Below are 13,803 nucleotides of genomic sequence, written 5' to 3' on the forward strand. Positions count from 1 at the left end.
GGGATAATTGAACGGCGCCGCGGGGCTCCGCGTTGGCTGCGAGGCTCGGCCGGAGCGTGGACCCCGCACTGTCCCCGCGCACCCGCCGCGCCGCCCCGGAGCCGTGCCTGCGCCCCGCGCCGTTGTCCGCCGCCCTCCCGCCCATGGAGCGCGCGCCCTCGCGCCCGGCCCCGCGGCCGCTGCTGCTGCCGCTGCTCGCCGGCCTCTCGCTGCTGGCGGCCCCAGGTAGGAGGGCGGGAGGGCGGGGCGGGGCGGGAGCGGCGCCCCGGTCCACGGCCCCCACGGGAGTGTCCCCCGAACACCCAGCCCCGCGCCCCTGGGAAGTTCTGGAGCTGCCGGCGGTGCTCGAGCTGGTGCGCCCTCCGCGCGGCGCCCTGTGGCCCCGAGGCCTGGCCACGCTGCCGCCCCCACACCCACTCCCAGCTCCGGCCCCAAACACCTTGCTGTTGGAGGGGCTTGTTTTAAAGACGGACCCCCTCAAGCACCTCCTCCTGCAGGCTAGCTCGCACCCACGTTGCCCACCCTAGTGCCAGTGCCCACCCGCCGTCCAGGCCAAGGTGCGGGTGGGGGAGAGGAAGTGCCAGCCGGTTGCCTGCGCCTAGCTCCGTGGTGCCACGCTTTCTGCACCAGGAGTGCCCTGTGACATATCTGCGCACACACCCACCTCTGCCCCAGGGAAGGGCTGTTGTACCCAGTTTGCTGATGAGAGAACAGACTGGGAGGTGGGATTAAAGTAACTTGTCCCACAGACAGAACCTGTGGTTGGGCAGGGCGTGGACCTGAAGAAGTCAGAAAGACAGGGAGCCATCTGAGGTGTCAGGGTGACAGCTGTGTGTGGGGGAACCCCCACCTGCCCTCCCTGGACACAGGCCCCCAGACACAGGTTCTGCCAGCTCCCTCCTCAGCGGGGCTGGGGACAGGCCACTTCCAAGCCCACCCAGATGCAAGGGGATGGAGTCTCCACCAGCAGACCCTTGGCCCAGAGCCCCCCTCCCGGGACTGACACCCTAGGGATGGGGGCATCCTCAAGGCCTAGCTCCTGGGTCTGGGGGTGGGGGACCACAAGGCCCTTCCCATCAGAGCCATGACCTCTGACCTCTCTGCTGACTTATCAGCTATCAGCCAGGCCTGCCTTCCGGAGGCTTTGTTCCCCTGGAGCCAGGCCCCTTATCTCAGGCTTCGCCGAGCTGCTGGAACTCTGGTGGCCGCCCTCAGCTCCTCCAAAGTCAGGGGACCACCCTGGGGTCCCAGAGTCTTCACCTCTGAGTTTGTTGAGTTTCTCTTAACTCTCAGGTGACCCTCCTGGTCCTTGGTCAAAGGTCATTTGCCCCAGCTGTGTTGGCCTGGGGCTCAGGGAGGGGCTGAAGGGGGGGGGGCTTGGCTGGAGTGTCTTGGCTCACTGACTGTGTCCGACCTTTGACCTTTGGGGAGCTCTGGCTGTTGGGGGCACCAGCTCCATCCTGGGCATGTCCTGGGGCACATTTCCTGGGGGAGAGCGTGCAGGGAGGTGCAGGGCTGGGCAAAGACAGCAGAGACTTCCTGACCCCGCAGGGCCGCAGGCAGCTTCTTGGAGGAGGCGGTGCCTGGGCAGGAGTGAGTGGGCAGGTGGGCCGGTGGGCAGGTGGGCATTCAAGGGACCACTGGCTGGAGTGAAAGCACGGGGTGGGGGGCTCGGATTGGGGGCCACACAAGCTCCTGTGGAAGTGGAAGGGGCCTGAGACGCCTGCATTTTACAGGTGAGGCCCAGGTCCTCCATCGCTGTTCTTCCTGCCTGCGGTGCCAACAGGCGCCCCTGCGGCCTGGCCGTGCCCGCTGCGGAGGGCACCCCGGGTCTGTTAGGCGGGGGTGGCACAGTAGCCCTGACTGTGGGAACAGCCATCTTCTTCATGGAGAACGCCCTGACCTCCATGTGCAAGGAACCCTCTCCACGGCCCCGTGATGAGAACACCTGGCTGCCGCCGCCTTGTTCCTGGGGGTGGCCCTCTGAGTTTAGAGGGTGCCTCTGGCTGGGGGACACGGGGGCCGAGGACTGGGCCCCGATTCCTCCCTGCGGCTGTGAGCTCAGAGCAGTGAGGGTCCCGGAGCCCCGGGAGGGGCAGGTGACACTGTCCCACCCTTCGAGGAGTTTAAAAGCAATTCTGGGGAAAGCCAGCAAGTTGAGAGTCCTTTAGCTCATCTGCTGAAACTCATGGGGTGACCTGGCCACAAAGGTCGTGCCCAAGGGCACAAGCCGCCACCCCCTCCACCCCACCCCCTCTATCTTGGGGATTTACCGAGAGCCGGGGTGGGAGGGAGTGGAGAGGAGGGGGTTGTGCTTTTTCCAAGACTTTGTTGGCCTTTGGCTCCGCTGATTACAGAGAAAGTCCTGTAATCAGTCTCTGGGAAGGAGAACAAAGGAGCGAGGACTTGGCTTGCGAGCCCGCGGCTGCTCCGGCTGGTCCTGGAGGGCGCCCAGGAGCGTGGCGGGGGGCCAGGCGGGCTGTGGGGGCCGCAGGAGCGCCGCATGCGTGGAGATGAGACGGGGGCCTGTGGGGCGGCACCGGGACCTCTTCTGTGGGGCTCATAGCTCCAAGCCACGCCCCCTCCTGGCACTGCCCGAGCCTCCCCAACTCTGGACTGTGGTTGGGGGCGGGCATGGCTCCCTGTCTCAGGTCCTAGCAGGCACCACAGCTAACAGCCCGCGGGGTGGTTTGGAGGTTTTCTCATTGGTTAACGGAGAGAAAGGAGACCAGAGTCTCAGGTGGCCTTGAGTATGGGGGGGGGGAGAGGGTGGTGCCCCCGTGGCTGCATTATTATTCCGCGTGTTGTCCCCTTTCCTGGGAGACGAGTGTCCTTTCCCCCAAGCTTGCTCTGAAAGCGCTCGTACTAAACTTCTCCGGCCGGGAAAAGAGGCCCACAGGCCACTGAGCCGGCAGCTGTCAAATGCCACAGCCATGTTGGTGAAGGCCAGCAAAGCCCCCCTCAGGCCTCCCGTCGCTAAATATCCACCGAGGACCAGCTCTGTGCCAGAGCCATCCTAGGTCTAGGGCCTGGCCCTTCCGCCCGTGGGCGCATCCCCTGGGGGACCCAGAAAGAGTAGATAATTACAAATCAAGTTCAACTGGCAGAGAGTCAGGGAGGACGTCCTGGAGGAAGCAGCCTGCCAGCTGGGGTGTGAGGAGCAGAAGGCAGTGGCTAGGTTGGTGGGCAGAGGTGGGAGGAGGGTGCTCCAGGCAGAGGGAATGGCATGGGCAAAGGCCCAGGGTGGAGAGAGAATGTGGGACTCCAGGAAGCTTCCAGAAGTTCTGCCCCCTCCTCGAGCTTGGGGAGCACGCAGTGCTGAGGGGCGGCGTCAGCAGCCCCCCTTCCTTCAAGGAGGGGCTCTGTGAGCCATGGGTGCGGGCAGCTCTGCAGGTGAAGTTCTATGGACCAGTTCTCATAGGGGCAGTTGTTTGCCAGCACATTTCCTACAATGAAAGCTTTTCCTTTTGCAGAACAGTGAATTGTAACAGTTGGGCTTGTGTGGGCTTGTATGGCTTCTTGTCATGATCTGCACTGTGGCCCCAGAATACAGTGGCGGGAGGGCACCCGTGTTGTCAGTTTTCCTGGGATCAGAGACCCTGGAGGGAGCTCAGAGGAGAGAGGGTGTGGCTGGAGGCTAAGCCGTCTGTCCCAGTCACCCGCTGTCGCAGGTTGGGGGCCAGGGCTGGCGTCTTCTGGCCGCCACTCTTCCCACCGGCTACCTCCTCCACCCCCAGCGGGGCCGCAGTCGAGGCTGGGCCAGCAGGGGCCAGGGCCTGTCGCCCCGCTGTCCCCGTGTTGTCAGGAGGGTCCTACACTCGAAGGGGCTGGGAGACTGGCGCCCATTCTCAAAGTGACTCGCGAGAGCCTTCCGACCCCCACACCCTCTCGGCTTCTGGTTCCTTAAATACGGAAGGAACGCGTGCTCTGCGCGAGGAAGTCATTACGGCGGAAGCGGCCACTCGTGGACTCCTCAGCGTCGCAGGAGCAGGAACATGGTTACGTCCATCTGACAGGATGGACACCAAGCCCAGAGGGTCAGGCAGCTTCCCGGTCAATGCGGGTCGTAAATAGGGGACCAGGACGCGGACCCCGTGCTCCTAACCCTTGGGCCGGACAGCACTGTCTCCCAAGGCAGGCTGTGCAGGGAGAGGCGTCCTTCGGAGCGGGAGCCGCCCTGGGGCCTCTGAGGGGCTGCAGCGGGCCTGGCAGGAGGGTCCCCAGGGTGGCGGCACCTGCCTCGGTGGAGGTCAGCAGCTGAGCCTGCCCTGCTGCAGGGAGGGCTGCTGGCGGGGTGTCCAGCCCAGCGGCCGGCTCGGCCTGCCTCTCCTCGGCGTGGCCTGAGGCAGGCCCTCCTCGCTGCCCGCTGGGTGGGGCATGGAGCCCCCCACCCTCACCCCAAGGAACCGGAGGCCACAGTGCGCCTCCCGGGCACGTGGACTTCCCGGGCACGTGGGCCTCCTGGGCATGTGGGCCTCTCTGGCACGTGGGCCTCCCGTGCACATGGCCTCCCGGGCACGTGGGCTTGCCGGGCACGTGGGCCTCCTGTGCACATGGCCTCCCGGGCACGTGGGCATCCCGGGCACGTGGGCCTCCCGTGCACGTGGGCCTCCCATGCACGTGGCCTCCTGTGCACGTGGGCTTCCCGGGCATGTGGGCCTCTCTGGCACGTGGCCTCCCCGGCACAGGGGCTGCTGCCTCTGGAACTGCCCACGGGGTAGAGGGACCCTTTCCCGGCACCTCTGTGGAGGGAGGTGCGCTGGGCCGTCCGGGTCCGGATGCAGCAGGGCAGGCCCAGCACCGAGGAGGACGGCCCTGGGCATTACTCAGGTCTTGTTCCTGCTTGTTCTGGGGACACTGCCCCCAGCCTGGCCGGGTGACCCTGCCCGAGGGGGTGCGGGCGGGGGCGGGAGACTTCCGGGCCCCAGGGGGCTCGGGCGGGTTACTCCGCCCTGAGGGCCAGCCCGGAGCCCTCTCCCCTGAGGGGGATGTGGGGTGTGTGCTGTGCCCGACTGCCAGCTCCGGCCACTCCGAGGGGACAGCGCACGGGCAGGGGGGGCCCTCCAGGGCCGGGTCCTGGTTAGCGGCAAAGAACCAGGAACCAGCCTCGGGGTCCCAGGGGCCCGGGTTTATGGCGGCAGGGGGAGAATTTGGGAAGGGATGAGTCATCTCTGGGGATTGAGAAACGGAAGGGGAAGGCCAGTGTGCCCTGGGGAGGAGTGGACGGAGCAGGAGGGGTGGGTGAGGCAGGAGGGGCCTTAAGCATCGGCCTGTGGGCTCATGCTCAGTGCACTGGGCGCAGGGAGGGAGTCACTGGACTTCATGCCTGGAGGTCAGTCTGGACTGCGGTGAGGGGTGGGTTCCCAGGAGACAGGGAAGCCAGAGAGAGTCCCTCAGGGACCGGGGCTAAAGGCGCCCTGGAGGAGTGGCAGCCTAGGGGCCGAGAGGAGTGGGCAGATCTAGGGCGTTTGGTGGGCAAGTGGGCCGGACGTGCCAAGGGGCTGGGCGAGGAGGGTGTGGAGGAGGTGGGGTTCAGGCTGACCCCGTTATTTTGGCCTGAGCGCTGGGTGGACGGTGGTCACTGGTTAGCGACTAGGACGGGAAGGGCTGGGCGGGTGGCACATCAGAGTTCTGTGGGGACCCCCTCAGCGTCCTGTTGGACACCCAGGTGGAGCAGGCTGGGAGAGGACCTGAAACAAAAATGCGGGCATCTGGGCCCACAGACGGGCTGGATGAGACCTCCCGGGGGCAGCAGCGGGAGCCGGGTCAGAGCCCTGCGGGCGACTCAGGGCGGGGAGGCACAGGCCGCTCACGCCTTCAGGGTGTGCCCGCTGCAGGGGGTGTTAGGTGGCGCTCTGCTCTGAGTGTCTGCCTGTGCTTCCCGGGCCTGCTTTCCTTTCCGTGCTGGAAGCTCTGCTGCCTGCATTCGCTTCTTGTCTTGCCCGAAGGCTTCTGTCCACTTCCCACTCCCGCTGCTCTTGTCACTGTCCCCACCGCGCAGGCCAGGACGCCGCACGGAGAGGCAGGGCGTGGCCACGGGCACAGCTGCTCGGCGGCAGTGCCAGGCTCGCACCTGCAGCTGGGCTCTCACGTCGCATCCTGCAGGACCCGACCACCTCACACAGCTTCTCACGGAAAAGTCTCAATTGTTCCAAGTCCCGCTTCAGAGAAGCCACTGTTTCCTCCAGCGTCTCATTGGAGTGTGCCCAGAGTCTCATGGGGGTGTGCCCACGGACTCTCAGGCCGCTCTGGGTACCTGCTTAACCTCTCCCTGCTCCCGTTTCATGGAGCTGCTCGGGTCCCTTGAGGGCATTGGTGCAATCATTCCTTCACAGACATTCGGCGAGTGCCAGCTGGGGGCAGGCCTGGGGCCCATGCAGAATGAGACAGCCAGTCCCAGCCCTCCTGGTAGCCCTCAGTGCACACACAGTTGATTATCGGTGCTGCGTGCTGGGAAGTGCGGGCCGCAGAGACCAGACGGGAAAGGGAAAGCATCTGCCTGTTAGGGAGGGCTTCCCGGAGGAAGGGACCTTTGACCTGCCGTGGGTGTGACTGAGCCAGTGGAGGAGAGGGTGGGCCCAGGACCACCCAGCCCTGGAGGTCCAGCTTCCGAAAGCCCGGTGCAGAGCCCCCTGACAGGTGGAGGCCCATGGCCAGAGGGGCTGGGCCTGCGGGTGGGCTGCTGTGGAGATGTCGGGGGCAGGGGCGTGAGGACGGTGCTCACATCCACTGCCTTGGTCACGGTAGTTGCTGCCGGGGCCCGAGCTGCTGGAGGGAGCCATGTGGACGCTGCTCCTCCTTCCCTTCCGGGGATGAGCTGCTCTCGTGCGCCTCCTTCTGCTGGTTCTCTGTGCTAGAGCCCGTCTGCCTGTGACAGGGGCAGGCTCCCGGGTGTGAGGGCCCCGCCTCCTCCTGGGTGCCCTCACGCTAGACCTGCAAGGGATGAAGACCCACAGGGACACAACCCCGCGCCAAATGCCCAACGTCTCCCTGGCCTGTCTCCTTGTCACCTCTGCGTCCCTCGCCCCCACCTCCGAACCTGGCACTGTGAACATACAGATGAGGCCAGCCAGCCCGGAGAGCCGCGGGAAGGCCCAGGCTGGTCCCGCTGGCTGCCCAGGCTCTGAGGTCAGGGCCCCTGGAAGCGGGGGCCTGAGTGTCGCCGGTTCTGTCTGGTTGGGATTTCCCGTTGGCATCTCTGTGGTTGGCACCCCGTTGCATTTCAGGCCTCCTGGCTGTGTGGGTGCTGGGCACCGGGGGACCCGCGGACTTTTTGCTGCAGCTTTAGACAGTGCTCAATGGAGCAGCTGGGGCAGGAGCCCGCAGGACACTCCCCCAGGACACACCCGGGTGCGACCACATTCCCAAACACCGGCCTGGCCTCGGAGGTGTGAGCTGGAGCCGAGGACGCTGAGCCGAGGAAGGACCTGCTGGTGCCGCTGACACACCTCCCTCCCCGAGGCACAGAGCTGGTCAGTTTGCGCTGTCAGGTGAGAAAATTAAAACAGGAAGCAGAGACCCACTCCACCACCCGTCGAATGGCAGCAAAGCGTGCACAGAAAGGGCATTCCGCTGCCCGGGGTCTAAGGACAAGGTCTCGGAGTGGAAGGAAGCCTCGTACCCGGAGCCGCCTGGCTGTGCGGGCAGGCGCCCTTGTCCTTTTCTGTCTCATTTTGTTGCGTCCAGTGGAACCAGTGTCCGTCCAGAGCGGCTTTGGAAGGCCTGAGCGTGACTCCAGGCTGCCTCCTCCACCCACTTCACAGAGGAGGAGACTGAGGCTGGACCTGCTCCCGATGGTGGAGTTTGTGGGCCCCGGGCCTGTCCCACCAAACGCTGCTCAGTAAGCAGCCTGGCTCGTACACCTCAGCGGCTCAGGGGCCAATCATGTGCTCCCCAGAGCCCCGGGATGCTCACAGCCAGCAGGATGTTCTGGAAGCCTCCGCCCGAGGAGTGGTGCAGGATCCCTCCGACTGCCAACGGTACCTGGGCTCTTGGAAAAAACATGTCCACGTCTCCACTGCTCGCCACGCCCGTGAGCTCCTTGAACCAGGAGCGTTAGCCAAGGCTTCGCTCACCTGGAAGAAGTTGTGTGTTAGCCGCTCACACGGTGGCAAGTGGTACCTGCACCGTGACCCAGGCTGTTGCCATCCGCCTGCTCCCTGGTGACTTCGGGCAGGGTGTCTGTTTCCTGAGGAGGGTGGCGTGGGGGTGTCAGCCATTGGATTTCACGTCAGCCTGGGGGAGTGTGTGGTTCGGACAGAACAGAATGTCCTCTCCTCACGGTGCCGTGACTTTATCTTACTTTGGAGATTCTGTGGCTCTAATGGAAGCTCTTTGCCTGGGTTAGTGCACTGATCTCCCTGCCCCTGCCCCTGCCACGGAGGAGAAAGGAGGCTCTGAGGTTAAGGGGAGGGGAGCTGGGCCTGGGCTGGGCAGTTTTTAAAATATCTTTCTTCTATGTATATAAAAGGCTAACATGCAAAGTGTCCCCTTGGGAGTTCGACGGTGAGACTGGGAGTTCGATCGCTCACTGTGACATGCTGACCACCAGGGGGCGGCGCAGAATATGGAGGGTGACCAGTGGTGGCCGCAGGGCGCCGAGGGAGTGAGGGAAGGAGGAGGCGAGGAACCTGATGGGTCCTGATCGCCGACCAGGCCTAGGGACCCTACCCATGCGTGAATTTTGTGCACCGGGCCGCTAGTGTATGTGTGTGTGTATTGTGTGTGTGTGTTGATTGATTGATTTCAGAGAGAAAGGGAAAAAGAGAAACATCAATGATGAGAGAGAATCATTGACCGGCTGCCCCCTGCATGTCCCACACTGGGGATTGAGTCCACAACTCGGGCATGTGCCCTGACCAGGAATTGAACTGTGACCTCCTGGTTCATAGGTTGAACCAGTGAGCTGTGCCGGCCGGGCTGGGCTGGGCAGCTTTAACCCACACATTGCCTTCCCTTGCAGCATGGGAGTCAAGGTTTTGCACGAGTTTCTTTTTGGTTTATGTTTGGCCTTGCACTTGATGGCTCTGACCCACGGTGAGGTTACGGAACCAGAGGTTGAAAGTGCTCCGTTGAAGCTTCTCAGAAGAGAGGGACGGGATCTGAGAGGGAAGGTTCCAGCCCAGCCCGCGGCCCCACTGCTTCCTCAGGGGCACCTCCAGCCCCGGACCAGGTGGGCAGCCGCGTGCGGCCACCTGCAGTCATGTCCCAGTTCAGTCGGAGCTGGTGACTCCTGAGGCTGAAAAATCCGAGATGACAGATCCCGGGGAGGGGCGTGGGTTGGAAGTGAGGCCATTTCTGCTGGACAGTGGGCGCACGGGCCTGGCGCGGTGACAGGGGTTGAGGGGCTGAGAGGTGGTGGATGAGAGGGGCCCTCTCTGCAGGCCCATCGCGTGTCGGGGATTTATCGCCATTCAGAGGGGACGCTCTGTCCACATCTGCTCCCACATCTGCTCGTCACTGTGCAGCGAGGCTGTGGGCTCTCTCCCTGTCGGGCCCCAGGCACCGCCCCCGGGCGCCCCGCTCTGCAGGCTGCAGCCTGTGCTGCTTGCGTCCCAGGCGCCAGCGAGGACTCCCCCCTTGGCCGCCCTGAGAGGAAGGCTCTGCGAGCTCCAGAGTCCCGGGCGGAACCCTTTCCGAATGTGCCCGCGGCTCCGGGCGCAGAGCTCTCACCTGCTGAGCCGGCCTCGGGTCGGAACCTCACAGTCCAAGGGAGGCCTTGGAGCTTCCCCTCCTCCCCAGGGAGCTCCGCACCCCGAGACGGGCCATGGCTCCCCCACCTCTCCTGGGCATCGGCGAGCAAGTCCCCTCCGTCCTTGGGTCACACGATCCAGCCACTGCTGAGTGGGACGCACTGTGCACTCAGGGCTTTTCACGCTCGATCCATCTTCTCGGCAAATGTGGGGTGTTCCCAGCCCATCTCACCGCTGAGAGGCTGTGGCTCAGAGAGGCCAGTCACCTGCCCACGGCCACAGAGCAAGAACGCACTGCAGCCGGGATGGAGCCCAAGGCTGCCTGACTCCAGAGCCAGCCACTCACCTGCACGGGCTGCAGGCTAGCCCTGGGCCCAGGCGTGAAGGGCAAGGGTCAGGCCAGCTCGCAAGACATTTGTGGTCGGGAGGGCCCGGCAGATGGAGGTTGAAAATGGTGGGCAGTGCTCCACGCACATGGGCTGTGGGAGAGGCCCCCCAGGCGGGCGGTGCAGGGGGCTGCGGGGGCTGGGACTGGATGGGGTGGGCCAGGCTGGGAGCAGCCGCGAGGGGGGACCACAGGCAGCAGAGCTGGGTCTGCTGCATGGGGGTCGCAGGGGGGGCGTCCTCAGGGTCAGGCCATGTGGCTGGGTCCCTGTCGTCCGGGGGCGGGGGGGACCCGCAGCCACGTTTTATCTGACAGATAAGGCCCCCTGTTTTGTGGGTGCTTTTCTTGGATGAACTGGCGTGAGATGGAGGAAGGAACATTCACGGTCCCGTGGCCGTGGGCTCCCTGCTGGGGGGTCCCTGCTCCCTGCTCTGTGCTGGGAGGCCTGCGGCGCCAGACAGCTTTATCTGAGCCCCAGCCCGAGGCTCCCACCGTCACCAGCGGCACCGTCGGGGAACACGGAGAGGGGTCAGCTGGGGCCAGAGGACAGGCGGGCTGGCAGGGTCGCCGTCACCTTAACCAAACCACCTCGGACCCCCTCCCCAGCCTGGGGAGCCCGGGAGATTGAGGGCGGGGCCGGCCCGTCTCACTGCGGAGAGCGGCTCCGCATCCCGGTGCCTGGGAAGGGAGCCCCGGCGGCTGCTGCTGTGGGACTGGGTTTGGGGTGAGGGCCTCCTCTGTCATGTGCAGGGCCGGTGGCCAGCTCCTCCCAGGCGCTGACGGGCGGGTCATCGGGCAGCGGCGGTGTCCCCTCCCGCCCGCGGGACGTGGTCCATACTCTCTGCACGGGCCCGTGGCGTTGACCGCAGGGAGTCGAGGCCGGGGCTCCAGGAGGTCGGGCCTCGTGCTGAGCCCAGGAGTGAGCCTCCTTCCGGGGCCACCCGAGGGCCCGGCCTTGGAAGACCAATGAGCCCAAACAGAGCACCATGGCCGTCAGCGCCAAGAAACACGCCAGGCCTGGCGGGACTCACCCACAGGGCGCCGGCAGCCCAGGACACTGTCTCAGAGCCCGCTTCCAGGATGCCCTCCCCCCGGGGCCTCCCGTCCTGACCTCAGAGGCCGCAGTGCGAAGGCGCGGGCGCCTTTGTCTCCTTCCTGTGAGCAAGGCCACGGCCGCCGGGTGGCTCGGCTGGCTGTGGTGCCGTCCCGGGCCCTGAACCGCCGCGGGCTGGAATATTCAGGGCATGTTCCCGGTTGCGGGTTTGTTGCCCAGAGGCAAGCGGTGGATGTTTCTCTCATGTTGATATTTCTCTCTCTCTCCCTCCCCCTTCCTTTCTCTCTAAAATTAAAAATCAAAACAATACAGAAACTGCCCTGGACCGTGTTGCTAAGCCCAGGCCTGTGCAGGAGGCAGCCAATCAGCGTGTCTCTCACATCGATGTTTCTCCCCCCTCGCTCCCTGGTGTGCGTCCCCCACTCGCCAGGCTGCGTCCCCCCCACCCTCACATGAGAAGCCGTCCTCGGTTGTCCCACTTTTGGGCACCAGCCCTGCTGGGACCTCCAGGCCCCCCATTCTGCACTCTTCATGGTTCATGGCACCAACCATCTGGCCTGTAGGGGGTCAGTCGTGTCCTGGATGCCCTGACGCTCGGCTGGACAGCGGCTCAGTCGCGCCTCTGTCAGCCGCACCCGTCTTTCTCGCCCTCTGGACCGTGGAGACAGGGTCCCCGCCTGGGCAGGCCCATGTCTGAGTGTCCAGCGTGTGGGCGGGGCCCCGGGTACTGAGCTGCAGGCGTGGGAACTGGGTTTGGGAGATACTAGTTGAGGTTTAGGCTTTTGAGGAGGGAGTGGGGTGTGTGCGTCTGGCCCAGGGCCCGGTGGGTTTCCAGTACGAGTTGTCAAGTGACTAAAGAAATGGATGTGGCCTGGCCGGGTGGCTCAGTGGTCGTGCGTCGTCCCATGAACCAAGAGATCACCAGTTCAATTCCCAGTCAGGGCACGTGCCTGGGTGCAGGCTCCATCCCCAGTAGGAAGTGTACAGAAGGCAGCCGATCAATGATTCTTTCTCTCTATCCTTCTCCCTTCCTCTCTCTAAAAACCAGTAAAAAAAAAAAAAAGAAAGAAAAAGCCCTAGCTGGTGTGGCTCAGTGGATAGAGCATTGGCCTGCGGACTGAAGGGTCCCGGGTTCGATTCCAGTCAAGGGCACAGGCCCGGGTTGTAGGCTCGATGTCCAGTGTGGGGCGTGCAGGAGGCAGCCAGTCAGTGGTCCTCTGTCATCATTGATGTTTCCATCTCTCTCCCTCTCCCTTCCTCTCTGAAATCAATAAAAATATGTTTTTTAAAAAGAGAAATGGATGTGCACGGCCTCAGACCAGCCTGGGGCTGGAGTGGAGACCGAAGGACGGGCCCCTGGGTGGTGCTGTGGGGGGGGAGCCCCCGCCGCCCGAGGGACATGGCTCGTCAGAGGGGACCTCCTGTGGGGGCAGGTCATCGCTCTTCACCAGCCCCGTCTCCCCCACAGCGCGCGCAGACGTGCCCATGGAGGCCTGCTGTGCGGACGGACACCGCACGGCCACGCAGCACAGGGCCTGCTCGCTGCCCTACGCCTCGGAGTCCAAGGAGTGCAGGTGCGTTTCCGCGGCCTTCGCCGCACCGGCGGGTGTCCTTCAGGGCACGTGGGGCGGGGCCACCAGCACGACGATCTGGGGGGCGGTCCCCCCGCCGCAGCTCGACACTGGCCAGGTCACTGCCCGCCATGTACACGTGCTGGTACCTCCCACCTTCTCCAGAACTTTCTCACCTTCCAAACAAACTCTGTCCTGTTAAGCACCTGCTCTCACCCCTTCCCCTCCACCTCCCCTCCCCCGCCCGGCCCCTGCGCCCACCACCCGCCTTTCCGTCTGTGAATTCGGAACCGCGCACGCAGCACTTGTCCTCTGTGACCGGCTGGCTGCCCTCCGCGTGGCGTGTCAGATCCGACTGAGGGGAGGGCCTGCCCTGCTTGCGTGCTGCTGTGGGGGGGGGGGTGCTCAGGGCCTCGGGGCAGCGATTAACCGGCCGTAGGAACGTTTAAAACAGGCCCCGCTGCCTGTTTAGTCAGGGCGCTGCTCCCTTTTCCCTTAGATGTCACATAAAAAACGACAACAGGCCCTGACCGGTATGGCTCAGTGGATAGAGCATCGGCCTGCGGACTAAAGGGTCTCAGGTTCAATTCCGGTCAAGGGCATGTACCTTGGTTGCAGGCACATACCCAGTAGGGGGTGTGCAGGAGGCAGCTGATCGATGTTTCTCTCTCATCGATGTTTCTAACTCTCTGTCCCTCTCCCTTCCTCTCTGTAAAAAAACAATAAAATATATTTTTTTAAAAAACCAAAAAAAAAACAAACAAAAAAAACGACAACGGCAACACAATAGCTATCCCATATGAGTGAATCAAAATTAGACCATTTTTGGTCAGATCAGCAGAAATGCATGTTTTCTGGCCTGCCGCAGGGTTCTTGTAATCAGTCTGTGTGTGCCCTGAGGCGGGAAAGGCCGAAATCGCTGCTTTGGGGTACACACCCGGAAGTGGGGTTCTGGGTCCGGGGCGGTTCACTTTCTCATTTTCTGAGGAACCGTCGCGCTGCCGCCACCGCATGCATCCCCCTCCCCGCCCCCCGCAGTGCATGCGGTCCCTTCCCGCACCCTCGCCAGCACTTGCTTCCTGTTCAGCCAATGCTTTCGCA

The 13,803-nt window shown here is 64.1% G+C and overlaps 1 protein-coding gene across 3 annotated transcripts in view; it reads left to right on the plus strand.

The window, feature by feature from the left end:
- Window positions 1–5: 5 nt before the first annotated feature.
- FBLN1 (fibulin 1) overlaps window positions 6–13,803 on the plus strand; it is a 69,166-nt gene continuing 55,368 nt past the window's right edge. For 2 of the 3 annotated variants that reach the window (XM_036300227.1, XM_036300228.1), the window contains exons 1-2: window positions 9–225; window positions 12,600–12,705. In XM_036300227.1, the coding sequence (XP_036156120.1) occupies window positions 144–225; window positions 12,600–12,705 (188 nt within the window). In that variant the 5' untranslated portion in view covers window positions 9–143. Of the gene's footprint in view, window positions 226–12,599; window positions 12,706–13,803 lie in introns of all 3 variants that reach the window. The other variant, XM_036300229.1, reaches the window with a different exon arrangement.

This window comes from Myotis myotis, unplaced genomic scaffold, assembly GCF_014108235.1.
Source record: "Myotis myotis isolate mMyoMyo1 unplaced genomic scaffold, mMyoMyo1.p scaffold_m19_p_3, whole genome shotgun sequence".
NCBI lineage: Eukaryota > Metazoa > Chordata > Mammalia > Chiroptera > Vespertilionidae > Myotis > Myotis myotis.